Genomic DNA, 14300 nt, shown 5'->3' on the forward strand with positions numbered 1-14300 from the left:
GTCAAAATTGAAGGGTTAAATTTCGCTGTACATCAATCGATAAACCTGTAAGCATGTCAAGTTCTCAACGTCTAATATTAGGAATACAGGTTTAAGTATCAATAAAAAATAAAATAATTTTGTGAATAGGTAAATAAGTGTTTCTAAAATAGATACAAAAGTTATTTGCCGGTGTTAAGTTGGCAAATGGTAAGGTGAATAATATACCTAGCTCTTTGTATCCAGTCCAATCACTCTTCTCCCACCACTGTCAAGTAGATCAAGAAAGCCAATTAAATTCCTTCACCTGGCATGATACTTATTGGGGTTACGAAACCAACACCAACATGTTATGGAATCAAGATAAAAAGAGTGATGTTATAAATAAATGGTTTAGTAACAGCATTAATATATCTAGATAAAGTGAGAAGCTAATGTCAATCTTGTAAAAAATGAAACTGAGGTTTATTGAATAATGAAATAACCTAGACATTTTCGTTCAAAGGAAAGACGAATGTTTAAAAACATGGATGCGGCGTGGAACACGACCCAAGAAAATCCTAGTTGACTCAGCATGACACTGTTGAGTACTCAGTTGACGCGACTGAGTACTCGGTTGATGCGGTCATAATTCGGGAGAGTGAAAGGAGTTTTTATTTTCTGTAGGGCAAAACGTGGAACACGACGGCAAAACGCGGAACACGGCCAAGGTAAAAGGGAGTTGACTCGGAGGAGCCCACAATGACGTGGGGGAGTTTTAAAACTATGGGTAAGACACTTCATAGAAACTTCAGAAATGAAAATATACGGTGCTCTGTTTCAAACAAGAGAAAGTTCCAAACTTCCAACATCGGCATTCATATCATGTCAGTACCATTCTTTGGCCTTCCACACTCACCATCAGCTAAATATACTACTAAGTATTGATACATCATCATTCGAGTTAGTTTTCCAGTGAAAGGTGCACTCTAAGAAGTATGTACGTGTGTTTTCTGAATTTCAGAATTAGTAAACTTAATAGATGAATCAGATGGTGGTTAACAATCACGATGAAAAATAAATGACATTCAACGTCATGCAGATGTCTGATTGCATTGTTATCTCCTTTGCAAGCATGAGGCGGATAAAAGTGTAAAATTGAAGTCAAAAAAATGAAAGGAAAAATTGCTTCCCTGCATGTTTCAAGAACCACTATTCACCAAAGTACAATTATCTAGTGGAAAGAGGTATCGTAAAGCACATTCAGCCTCAATTATGTTTGTTGCATGTTGAGCAAAGTGTTTCATATGTTGTGCATAATATCCATAAGCTAAGATTCAAGTGTCTGTATGATAAAATTTCAAGTTGATTTCCAAGAAAGGAACCATAGACAAGCCAAAATGTGAAGGAATTATGAGTCATAGTACAAAAGTAATGGATGAATCTGACCAACTAATCCTTTCCTATTTCCACACAGTCTGCGCACCTTGTACGATTTTGATTGTGTTTTGTGATCCCTTGTTTTGTCAAACCCTTCACTCCTGATGCATTAAGCTCTGATACCAAGTTAATTTGTTGATCAAGGGGTTTAGAGTGGAGAAAGAAGAAGAAAAAATGAAGGAAGAAGAGAAGAAGAATGAGGGGAGAAAGAGAATAGAGAGCTTAGGGTTTCTTTCTTTGATGGCATTTGTATTTACTCACATAATAGAATATTACATAAATGAGGACAAAGAAGAAAGAAAGTAGGAAGACGAGAATATTCTCTCTCTCTCTCTCTCTCTCTCTCTCTCTCTCATGGTATTTGTATTTATTCACATAAAATAATTGTATAAATGCCCCCGGTTGCTAAACGGATTGCAGACAACATACTCAATAGGATTTTTTTGAGTTTTAATTTTTATACTTTAAGTTGGATCCAGTGAGTAGATAAAAATGAAGTTAGGATTCGGTATTGATGAAATCTGATTGGGATTCCAATTTTTCTTTATGGGAGTCCTGAATTTTAATGTAATTTTTGCTGAAAATCATCCTGGAAACTGAAAATCTAACATCTCTCGGGTCTAAAATGGTTTCATTAGTAAAATTACTTTTAGATTTCATTATTTAACTCTAATTATATTCATAATTCAACTTGGAGATGAATCTGATTGAAATTCAAGTTTTCCTCATGAAAAATTTCAATCTCATTTGCTGAAAATCATTCCAAGATAGTTGTTTCTTCGGAAAAACTTATGAGAGAGAATAGAAGGGAAGAGGATTGGCTGTGCTTGCGGTGTCGCTACCACAATTTTGGTTGGCGGCGCAGTTGTAGAAGATGCCCGCAACCCAAACTGCTTCTCTCCTCCTCATCCCGCACATCTTGTGCAAAGAAAAGGAAGCTGTTGGGGCAACCTAATCATGATCTTAGATCTGGTGCATGGTTCTGCTCTCCCTGTCAATATGTAAACTTTAGATGGCGGGATGGTTGTCGATGGTGTCATAGGACAAGAATCCCCTCTAAATGCGTTCCTCGCGCTACATCTAATGAGGAATCCCTTAGTGGTGAGGTTGACCTATGGCCGGATTTGGGTAAAATCTCTCGTCACAATAATCCAGGGACTCCACTTTTATCTATCTCGCGTAGGGAAGTGGATGTGCAAATGGGTTTACTAAAAGCTTGCTTGATAGGAAAAAAGTTCAACCATCACGAGACCCTGCAGGAACTCTGGAAATGGGCTCAGGAGGTCTGAGAAATCCCAACATTACATTGTCCTTCTTCGTTGGCGCAGAATGAAGTCCTTTTTATGTTTGAATCAGAATCTCACCTTACAAATCCTCGCTAAAGGCTCTGTGGCCTTGGACAATCATTTGCTCTCTCTTTCCCCTTGGACAAGGGATTTTATTCAAGGAGAGGAAGCTCTCTGGGTTCACTTCTATGGCATCCCCCTGCACGCCTGGGCTGTCTCTACGGTGGAGGCATTAGGCGGTCTCTTTGGCAAAACCAAAATGGACGGTAATCACCGGAATTGTATGAGTTATGTCTCGGCTAAAATTCTAGTTCCCCATTAGATCTTCCCTATCTCTGGTGTTATACACAGAATTCTAGACCGAACATATACTATTGAGGTTGAACTTGCGAAAGAAAATTTTTCTTCGCAAGCGGAATGCCTTTCGGCGGGTCAGAACTCTACATCTGGTGAGCCGTTGGATCCCGTTTGGGATTCAAATTTCAAATTTAATAATTTAAACATCCCAGGAGGGACGTCTAAGAGTATGTCATTAATTTGTTCTGACAAAGCTGTGATGGGACCTAAAGATAGGTGTGCAGACGCTTCTGAATTGTTGGTGGGCCCCAAAAACTTAAAGTCTAAATCCCCTAGACAAAATTCTGCTTCGTTGGCTGCACCTATTACTAATGCCAATTCATTTCATTTTCGCTCTAGAGCCAAGAAACCTCGTGCTTCCTGGCTTCAACCCTCGAATCATGGGGTCAAGATTTCAGGAAAGTCTCCTTATGAATTTGTTTGGAAAATCCTTGGTGTTAAAGGCTGGAGCTAGAACGCTAGTAGTCTGTTGAAATTCCAAAAAATTCTCAAGTCTGGCAGGTTTGGTCCTCTCTAGCTATTTTGTAGTGGAGGATCCTGAGGCGAAGATGGACTAGAACATTTATGGTTTGCAAGGTCTAGGGGGGTGTATTCAGTTTCGGACGCTATTCTAGCCTAGGGTCCACTCTAAACGGGTCGGGGTTTAGTCACAGAGTTGGTTAGTATTTTTTCCTTCTTAGTCTCCTCGAATTGAAGGTAGTATGGACGGGGATCTCTCTTGGGAAGGTGCGAAAAGACTTTAAGATGGGACAGCTCGTTTAAAGTAAATCTTAATTGTCTTAGCACTAGGTTTTCGGGATGGGACATTTTCAGGAACTCTTTCAGGCCTATTCATAAGGCGGTGGCGTATCTTATTTTATGAATTGACTGGATTTTGCAACGATTTAAGTGTATCCATCATACTCTTGTAAGTATAGATGGAAGATCAGGCTCCCGGGCAGCAGGAATCATCGTCATGCCCAGGGGGCGTAAGAGAAAACTATTCATGGAACTCATGGTGCTGGAAGATATCCTTCATAAGATAAGAAGGATGTCCTATGATGAAAGATTAGCCTCCATTAACGGATTTCTAAAGAATATTAGAAATCGGAAGAGAGTATGGGATTTCTCGAAGGAGATGGCTATTTCCTATATGGAGGATGAGATTGAAACTCGAAGAAACCCGGGGTTTCTAGACAGGAATCCGGAAACGACGACTTTACCAATTTCCTTTCTACAAAGTCTTCTTGATGAACTTGGTAAATGCTCCTCTTAGTTGATTTCATCTATCTAGGAGGTTGCTTTTGTTTTGATCACCATTTGGAAGTCTTTGGGTTAGACAATAGGCTGGGGGCTAGCTCGAGGAGGGATATAGAAAGGTCCCCAAAGGATTTGGGATTCCTTCAGTATTCAGGTCTTTGGATCCTGAATTTTCCTGGTTTCAGGTGGAGGAAAATGAGGGACGTAGGTTGAATTAATTGTACTGCAGGGCTTTTGGCTTGAAACGGTTGGGGAAAGTTCTTGTTTGATTGAGGCGTAAAGCTACACTGGTCTGACTCAGGGTATGCCCTCGTCAGTCCTTTCCGATACTATGTAATGTTAAGTGGGACCTCTGGTCCCCTATGTAATTATTATAGTATCAATAAAATATGTCAACTTTCAAAAAAAAAATCATTCCAAGATACTCATGATCTGTTGTCTTTTGCATCTAATGATGATTTCCATTACTAAATCAATCTCATATTTGAGTTCTTAAAGAGCTTTTTTTTAGTGATAAAGCATTTTATTAAGGAGAAAAAGGGAGAACCTCACGACTGAGATGGTCAATAGAGAGAAGCGAAGATAAAAAAAAAAAGACAGAAAAATATAACAAGAAACAATGGACCTCAAGGGGAGAAAAAATAAAAAATCTACAAACCCGCCCTACCAATGCCAATATGAGTCAAATCTTCAAGGAAAAGGGTGGCTTCTATCCATCAACCTAACGACATTAATCAAATCTCCCTCCACTATCATCCTTCTTCCTGCCCAAGTCTCCACTTTCAGTTAACCTAATACCCTAAAGCACCGCCCTCAGTTCCACTTCATTGGAATCCGTGATCCCAATGGGGCCAGAAAACGCCCACTTAGTCAGACGCGTCTTGTTAAGTTCTTAAGGAGTTCTAGTTTCAATTTCATCTAATCTTTCATTTATACAATTTTCATAGCTTTTTTCATGTTATTTTATGAATTTAGATTGAAATTCATTAGATTCCTCATCTCTTAAATGATAGCATAGGCTCATGCTTTAGATAGAGTTAGAATACTTCAATTCATCATATGAATGTATGTTGGAATAATTCTCAGAATTTGTGAATTTCCGGCAACCGAATCAAGAACAAAATATTATTTCCTCGAAAACATGATCTCATACGCATAACCATTCTGGAGATTTCTAGAGGTCACACAACTTTTTTGGGAATGTAACAAGAATTTACAATTTTTGGGATTTTTCTCCTAAATCTAAAATCTGTCCTAAACCTTATTATGATCATCTCTCTCCCCTTCTTGCCTAAAGCCCATCTAGATCTCTTTTCGAAGTCACAAGTCCATCACCATCTGATTGAAATCTAACATGACGAAAATCTTCAATCAAGTGCTGTGCACTTCTTCTTCCCCCCTTAAGGGTGCCGATCACTTTCCACTCCAATGGATTTGTGGCCTCGATCACGATCTCGACGTGATTACACGCCTGGTTCGAAGATCCAAAAATATTAAAAATACACTTCTGTCATCAATTAAGCACATGTGGCCATAGGCTAGGACTTACAAAGCAAAACTAATATGTCAAATCGTACATGACACCAACATATTTTGAAAATTCCCTGATGCCTTTATAGAAACTTCACACAGAAATGTATTTCTAGTTTCCTTTACTGGAAAAGCTAATGAAGCCATTTGGTATGTATATCTAATAGCTGCAATTCTCTTTAATATGTCTAGAAGAATAATCATGGATGAGATAGAATAGTTCTTGTTTAACTCATGAGCAGTTAGGAGAGATGAGAAATGCGAGGAAAATTGCAAGTAATGAGTGGGCAAAAATTCCTGATCATAGAGACACTAAAATTACTGGTCCAAATTCAGATAAATTATAAATTCAAAGAAATACTGAGTAAACATGCTCAGTCTCTCAACATCTCTCACGTCTTTCATGTTCCCAACTGCGTTTCTAAATCATGGAACTATTTTGCTTCATCTTTCCCCACTCATTGTTACTTGACCTCAACTCAATGGAAATGTATTCAAAATCATGTTATCATTTATATATAGGTTCCAAGCATATGTATTCTTCCTAAAGAAATTGAGTTGATAGTTGTCTATTAAAGGTGACTAGTGATTGTGCTATATGTAATGTCTAAGTAAGAGTAACTTTCATTCCTAAGTAATAATATCGGTGCATTGTACCTTTCATATTTTAAATTCTGATGTACGGGCTACTCCTAGTGCTTTTTATTATAGTTCCTCGTACATTGACAAACAGAAATTCATGTGAAACTAGAGCTTTACATTAAATTGGTAACGTGATGTGTTTGAAAAACAGTTAAAGGCAAGAAAAGAGGAAGACACGAGGTGGAATGACAAGCTTCCACGCAAATCAATAAAAACGTGTTCCTTATGAGGCCAATAGGCAGTTATTATGTGATAGTGAGAAGCAAGGACTCAGGTAATTTTTAATACAAAAAAGGAGAAATTATAGTTTAGAAAGTCATTCCACCTAATTGGATGTCCAAGCACATGAATACTTCGAGCAGATATAAATGAACCTTTGTTCGTAATTTGTAATTGCACAATTGAAATAGATATAAAATACAATGCCATAAATGAGGTTAAAAGTTTCAAAATCCAAAACATTAAATCACTAACAAGGATGGAGTTGTTAATCAGTCAAAACTATTGATGGATAACCTCATCCAATCCACATTGTTTCCAAACTATGATAGGATACGAGAAATTAGATTGTTGGACTACATGAATGATCAAAAGTGCAAGGCAACATTTTATTGCATATACCGTTTCTTTCCATTCCGAGGAACCGTCATGACATTGCCCTCCCATCCTAGCCCAACGGCATCTATATCCATTGTCCCCTAAGTCCTCTCCGCTTTCACGATGCCACGTACTTCCATCTTCATTAGCACCAGACTCATTGACCATTTCATTTAGCCAGTTGATCCCCCAATCTTTCTCACTAGCAATACCAGTGTCTAAAAGGAAGAAATCATAGCAAATAACATGTTTTATTAGGAAGGAGAAAAATGTATCAATCACAAGCCATTAATGAAATGCGAGATCTAAAGAAATTTTCCTTTTGGGAGCAAATAAAGCCACCAAGAAAGCACATGATACATAGTTAAGCAATTTTCATTAATAAACAGGCTCACATTAGAGCCAATTACCTACATGGAAAAATATAACATAAATGTCTTCTAAAACTAGCTTGGCAGACTAATTAACAACTAAATTACTTGATATTCATATTACCTCTTTTAGGTGGAGTATCACGGGATTGGGGAGCAGAGTATCTCGGGCTACATCGAGGATAGAACTCAACTTGTTTAGAAACATTCCGAGGTCTACAATGAGGGCAAATCAAAGCAACATTAGAAATTTAGGAAGCACAGTTTCCAACAAATAATGCAAAAGAAAAACTTCAATTATTAAACTAGGTGACAGATCCAAGAGAAACAAAAAATTTAAACTAGCACAAGAATGATGAGATTTATTTAAAGAAATCAACAACTAGTAGCTAACGAAAAAAAGGTGAAGAGAACCCCAGCCGGTTCATCTCCTCCAAAGTCTATTATTCACTTTCTTTTTCTTTTTCTTTTTTGAGTGGCAGGAAACACTTAAAGAAGGATTAGGTGGTGGGATCTCAAGGGGGAAAAACTAAAGATGTTTAAGGATAGACCGCTTAAAGAAGGACCTTGGAGTCTTGACGAGGTAACTAATATTATGTGGAATGGGATGTCTAGTTTTTTTGAAGAGGCAAACAGGAAAAGATATATTAAAAAGGGAAGACCAAGGAGGTCACCCAAGAGAAAACAACAAAGAAAAGAAAGGTACAAGAGCCTCAAGGAAGAATGAAATGAAAAAATTCCAATACATCCATAACAACACCCTCCCGAGCGAAAGCATCAGCCTCGCCATTTGCAGATTTGCGCACATGATCGAAGACAATAGAAGAACCACAAACAATATCATTGATCTCATCAAAGATAGACCAAAATCTCCAGGGAGGCAACGCAGATCCCTGAAGCCATCCGATAACATTAAAAGAATCGCCTTCCACAATAGAAATATTCAGAGATCTCTTATCAATATGTTTGATACCCTCAAAAGCCGCTCTAACCTCAGCTTCACTGGAATCGCAGACTCCCAGGGGACCAGAAAAAGCCCACACAGACTCACCGCTAGAATTGCGACATAAACCACCTATACCAGCAGGCCCCGGGTTGCCAAAACTAGAACCATCAAAATTAAATTTCAGATATCTAGGAGGAGGCGGGCTCCACTTTGGAATCACCTTGGGACAATGGGACCCTTCCAAGCATATCACACGCCAACCTTCCCATAAATCAAAAGCTGAAACAAACTGGAAGAGGGGTAAGCATCTAGCCCTTGCGATAACAGAAGCTATGATATTGATATACACTCTATGAGCAGGTTTATGAACACCCTTAAAAACTCTAGCATTCCTCTCCTTCCAAATCTCCCAAAAAGTAGAAAACAGACACAAATTCCATAGAATTCTCCCTTTTTTCTTCCACGACATCCCCTCCCAACACAACAACACCTCTATAATAGAACTAGGAAACACCCAGCATAAACCAAATCTTTTCAAAATCAAACCCCACACAAGTCTAGCAAAACTGCAATGGGATGTCTAGTTATATCAGGAAAGTGGCTAAGGAGGTACTCAGAGAATCTAGAGGAAGTGGGCCGCCGTCTAAAGACACTTGGTGGTGGAATGAGGAGGTCCAAAAGGTGATTAGGTCTAAAATATAGTGTTATAACTATTTGCATAACTGTAGAAATGAGGAGAACATTGAGAAGTATAAATTGGCTAGAAAAAGAAGCTAAAAAGGCAGTAAGGGAAGCTAGAGGCAAGGCATATGAGGATATGTACCACAGCTTAGGGACGAGAGAGGGTGAAAAAGATGTTTACAAGCTTGCTAAGATGAGAGAAAGGGAGAGCAAGGACTTGAATCATATAAAATGCATCAAAGACGAGAATCAAAGATTGTTAATAAAAGAAAACGAGGTTAAAGAGAGGCGGAGAAGTTACTTCGATAAGTTGTTTAATGGAGAACCCGTAGCGAATTTGGGAGAACTTGATAATGTTTTGATGATACAAATCGGAGGTTTGTTCGTAGAATCCAAACATTAGAGATAAGAGTAGCTATGAAAAATATGAAATTACGTAAGGCTAGGGGGCCTGACGATATTCCTATTGAGACTTGGAGATGCTTGGGTGATGTGGGTTTGGTTTGGTTAACTAGATTATTTAACAATATTTTGAAGACTAAGAAAATGCCTGTGTTGGAAAAGTGTTTCAAATTATAAATGTAATTTTGAAAAATTATATTTGTGACTTTTCAATTTCCAAAAAGATAATTAATTTGTGACTTTTCAATTTCCAAAAAGATAATTAATTTGTGACTTTTCAATTTCCAAAAAGATCTCATTCTTTGAACTTTGGTTTTCTAAATACATTTGGATAAAATTCATGAACTTTGATTCATGTATCTATTTGTTCTTTATTATGGTTAAGATACATTTGATTCATGTATCTATTTGTTCTTTATTTTGGATAAGATACATTCCCCTTAATGATACAATGTGTTTAATAGATTCATGTATTTATTCTAGATACATGAATTCAATATTCTTGAAACTTTATCTTGACTTTAAATGGTTCAAGGAACCTATATCTTTTCAAGCCTATATAAAGAGATCAAATGGTTGAAGTAGGGTATGCCAAATACAATCCTTCTATAGAGTTTATTTTCAAAGAGAAAAATCATTTGAACAAAAACTTGTTTCACTTGTTTGATCAATCGAAGGTGGAAACACGATCCATTGAAGAGAAGTGCAACTCTGTTACGTGTACAAGGAATCTGGGCTTGGTTGAATCCCGGAGATAGTGCTGCCATTGTTGTCTTCCGTTTGCACGTGGGAGAGGCTTCAACTATCTTCAAGAAGCGTTTACGCGCCTCTAAGTCTTGGTTCTTTCTTCATATTTTTTAGTACTATCTTATTCTATTTTGTGCATTTGTTCCAACAAATTGAAGATAATTTAACTCTCATGGCTTCTAATGGAGTTAATAAGATTGTTCATCCGAATTTTGTGCATTTGCTCCAACAGCCTGATGAGTGGAGGAAGAGTACATTAGTACCTATTTATAAGAATAAAGGGGATATTCAGAGTTGCACCAATTATCAAGGAATTAAGCTAATGAGTGACACCATGAAGCTTTGGGAGAGGGTAGTTGAGCATAGACTAAGAAAAGAGACTAACGTGTAAGAGAATCAGTTTGGTTTCATGCTCAGTCAATCGACTATGGAAGCTATCTTTTTTATTAGGCAGTTAATGGAGAGATTTAGAGAAAATAAAAAGGACATTCATATGGTTTTCATTGATTTGGAGAAACTGTATGATAGGGTTCCCATGAGTGTTATGTGGTGGGTCCTTGAAAGGAAAAAAGTGCCTACTAAATATGTTGATGTGATTAAGGATATGTACGACGGATCAGTAACTAGTGTCAGAACCACAGATGGCACGTCTAGCTAGTTTCCAATTACAATAGGATTGCACCAAGGATCAGCTCTAAGCCCTTATCTTTTTATGCTAGTTACGGATGAGCTTACGGAGGGTATCCTAGATGAGGTGCCGTGGTGTATTTTATTTGCAAATGACATAGTATTAATCGACGAAACCAAAGCAGGAGTCCTTTGGTATCCAAAGGTTTTAGACTAAGTAGAACTAAGACAGAATATATGGAATGCAACTTAAGTAATGTAAGGGGGCGGGATGAGGATGTAGTAAATATGAGTGGACAGGAAGTACCTAAGAGGGATATCTTTCACTATCTTAGTTCAATTCTACATAAGGAATGAGAGATTGAAGAGGATGTTAACCATAGAATAAGAGCAGGTCAGTTGAAGTGGAAGCTTGCCTCAGGAGTTCTATGCGACCGTAAAATCCCTACCAAGTTGAAGGGAAAGTTTTATAAGACAGCTGTGAGACCAGCCATGCTGTACGGCTCAGAATGTTGGGCCACCAAGAAGCAGCATGTGCATAAGATGAGTGTAGCGTAGATGCGAATGCTTAGATGGATGTTCGGCCACACAAGGTTAGATAGAATTAAAAATGAAGACATTCGTAAAAAGGTGAGGGTGGCACCAATTGAGGAGAAGATGAGAAAGCACCGCTTAAGATAGTTTGGACATATCCAACGTAGGCCTTTGGATGCTCCGGTGAGAAGAGGCGACTTGGGCCAAATTGATGGAGTAAAAAGAGGTAGGGGCAGACCGAAAACAACTTGGGTAGAAACAGTGAGGAAAGACTTGAGAGCTAGGAACATAACAGAGAACATGACCTTGGATAGGATAGAATAGAAGAAAATGATCCAGGTAGAATAACCCAACTAGAACCAGGATTAGAGCCGGGTAGATTCATTTTACCTTCTTTATTCTAAAGGATTCATTTAGCCGACCCCAACTAGTTTGCGACAAAGGCTTTGTTGAGTTGAGTTGAGTTGAGTGGTAGGAAACTCTTCCCCGCCCAGGTTCACATTAGAGGCCTCTGAGCTTAAATCAACTTATTTTCTAAACCTATATTCATTGATGGCATCATCTCCAGATTTTCTGCATTAATCTAAAGCTTTGCCTCCGAGATCCTGAATTAACTAGAACTCAAGTTGAATTAACCAGTTCAGCTCCAGCGTCTACCTGCTGTTAGTAATTACAATTTCAAAACATGTTGGAGCTTCTCATTGCAAGTACATGGTGTGTAAACAAATTCAAGCAGCAGTAATGAAAGGAAAATAAAGAGAGGAAGAATTAGGTGCAAGTCATGCACTATAATATGGTGTGGCCAAGGTACATTGGACACATGACAATCATAACATTGATTGAAACCTTCCAAGAAGGGCCATCGGAAAAAAAAAAAATTACACCGATGGATGATCTTTCCACTCAGACAAGTGGCCTACAATAGGCCCCCAATCGGTTCAAGATCATCTGATCAGAACAATTTGCAGGCTTCCAGGTGCGGACCAAGGTTTTGAAAATCAGAATCGAATCGCAAATCATAAAAGGATTCCAATAGTATCGAATTGTAAAAAGTAAGATTTTTTCATATTATATATAAAAGATTTTTTTTTTCAATTATATATAAAAATAAGAAAAAAAATATTAAAAATTAAAAAAAAAAATTGTAAAAAAAGTTAAAATAAGAATAAAATGAGTAATTATCTATTTTTCATTCAAAACTATTAAATTAAATATAAAATTTTATTATTTGAATTTTATTATTTCATTCAAAACTAAAACACTAAAACTAAACTCAAAAAGAAGATCAAAATTACCGCGGCGAAGCAAAGGACTGAGGAGGCATAGCCCTAACGTGGCTACTACTGCTCCGCGATTCTTCACCCCTCTTAAACGGATCGGTTTGAATCAGATTCCGGAACTCAGTGTCTGAACAACAGCAACTGATTCCGTTCCATCCATTTCCATCTCCACCTCTGCTCCATTTCCGCCGCCTCCGGAAAGCGATTCCAGGACGCAGAGGAAAAGCGCTGGAATTTTGGAGTTTCAGATGGAATGGAGCAGATAAGCTTTTGGAACTCGCTTCCATTGTTTTTATTTACGAGAATGCAATTGAAGAAGGAGTGGAAGTATCAAAACCCTAGGGCTGTTGAGCTTTTTGGGAACTGGGGTTGGAGTTCTTATAAGAGAATTTCAAAATGGAGTTTGGCTCCGTTTTGAGAGAGACCGAGAGATTTAGACCTGGCAAACGAGTGGGTCGGGTCGGGTCGACCCGCAGGTTATGCGGGTGCGGGTCATGCGGGTCAAAAATGACCCGCATTCCTACGGGTCAGCAACCAGGTGACCCGTACCCAATGCGGGTGGGTCGGGTCGACCCGCGGGTTACCCGCATGTTTTTCCAAAACAGAGTTTTTATTGGGCGGTGATAAATTCACCCCCTTCTATGTATGAATTCACCCCATAATTTTTAAAATGGACAGTACAGCCTACACCATAGGATGATCCAAACCGTCCATTTGATGGGCCACAACGTAAATAGATCGTGCCCCAAAAATCATTGCCATAGGACGATCTCAACCGTTCGATCTATAGAAGTTTCCATATTGTCAGTTCCTCTTTAGATCGGAGGGTTAGAATTATCTTATGCTAATGATTTTTTGGGCACAACCTATTTACATTATGGCCCATCAAATGCACGGTTTGGATCATCCTATGGTGTAGGTTGTACCTTCCAATCATCCATTTTGAAAAATAGGGAGTGTATTCATGCATAGTAAATTAGTAATGCTCATGAGCTACTGGAAGTTGGGAGTCCTCAAAAAGTGAGATGCTCTTAGCCCTTGATCTCATTTTCTATTTTTTTTTTTAAAGTATTAAAACAAATCCAAAAAATCGCGGGTGCCGCGCGGGTTGACGATCCGACCCGAGTTTTTGGGGGTTGGGTCACCCGCGGATAGGTTTAGGCGGGTCACTAAAACCCCGACCCGTGCCCACAAATTTGTGGGTGGGTTGGGTCGACCCGCGGGCACGGGTCACGTTTGCCAGGTCTAGAGAGATTACTATATCTCGCTCAAAGTTCGTGCATCTTTATCGACATAGCGATTTGGATGCAAAGAGTTTGGTCCGATCTGTTCGGTGGTTAACGACAGGGAGAGAGAAGAGGGGACTCTTTTCCCGTATTTAGACCATACATGTGAGCGGTGTGGGACCGCTGTTTGGACTGAGACGTCTAGTCTTGATACATGTCAGTGAGTCAGCGGCATTGTACACGTGAGGTTGTGCCCCAAAAATTATCTCCATAGAGCGGAGGGCTAGGATCATCCTATGGAGATGAATTTTTGGGGCACAACCTATTTGGACGGTTTGGATCATCCTATGATGTGTTCCGTACAGTACCTTATGAAAAATAAGTGATTATAAGGGCTTACACCATATAAAATTTCTGAAATTGTACCCATCTCTCAC

The 14300-nt window shown here is 38.7% G+C and overlaps 1 protein-coding gene across 2 annotated transcripts in view; it reads right to left on the bottom strand.

The window, feature by feature from the left end:
* Positions 1-13016, bottom strand: part of LOC143854488 (protein EARLY STARVATION 1, chloroplastic-like) — a 32680-nt gene extending 19664 nt beyond the window's left edge. For both annotated transcript variants that reach the window (XM_077364490.1, XM_077364489.1), the window contains exons 1-4: positions 12653-13016; positions 7545-7636; positions 7074-7267; positions 208-247 (exon numbers count right to left, since the gene is read on the bottom strand). In XM_077364490.1, the coding sequence (XP_077220605.1) occupies positions 208-247; positions 7074-7267; positions 7545-7636; positions 12653-12924 (598 nt within the window). In that variant the 5' untranslated portion in view covers positions 12925-13016. The remainder of the gene's footprint in view (positions 1-207; positions 248-7073; positions 7268-7544; positions 7637-12652) is intronic.
* Between the last annotated feature and the right edge of the window lie 1284 nt (positions 13017-14300).

Source organism: Tasmannia lanceolata, unplaced genomic scaffold (genome assembly GCF_043159265.1).
Source record: "Tasmannia lanceolata isolate RefF3 unplaced genomic scaffold, GAP_Taslan_0.1 ptg000020l, whole genome shotgun sequence".
In the NCBI taxonomy this organism is placed as follows: Eukaryota; Viridiplantae; Streptophyta; class Magnoliopsida; order Canellales; family Winteraceae; genus Tasmannia; species Tasmannia lanceolata.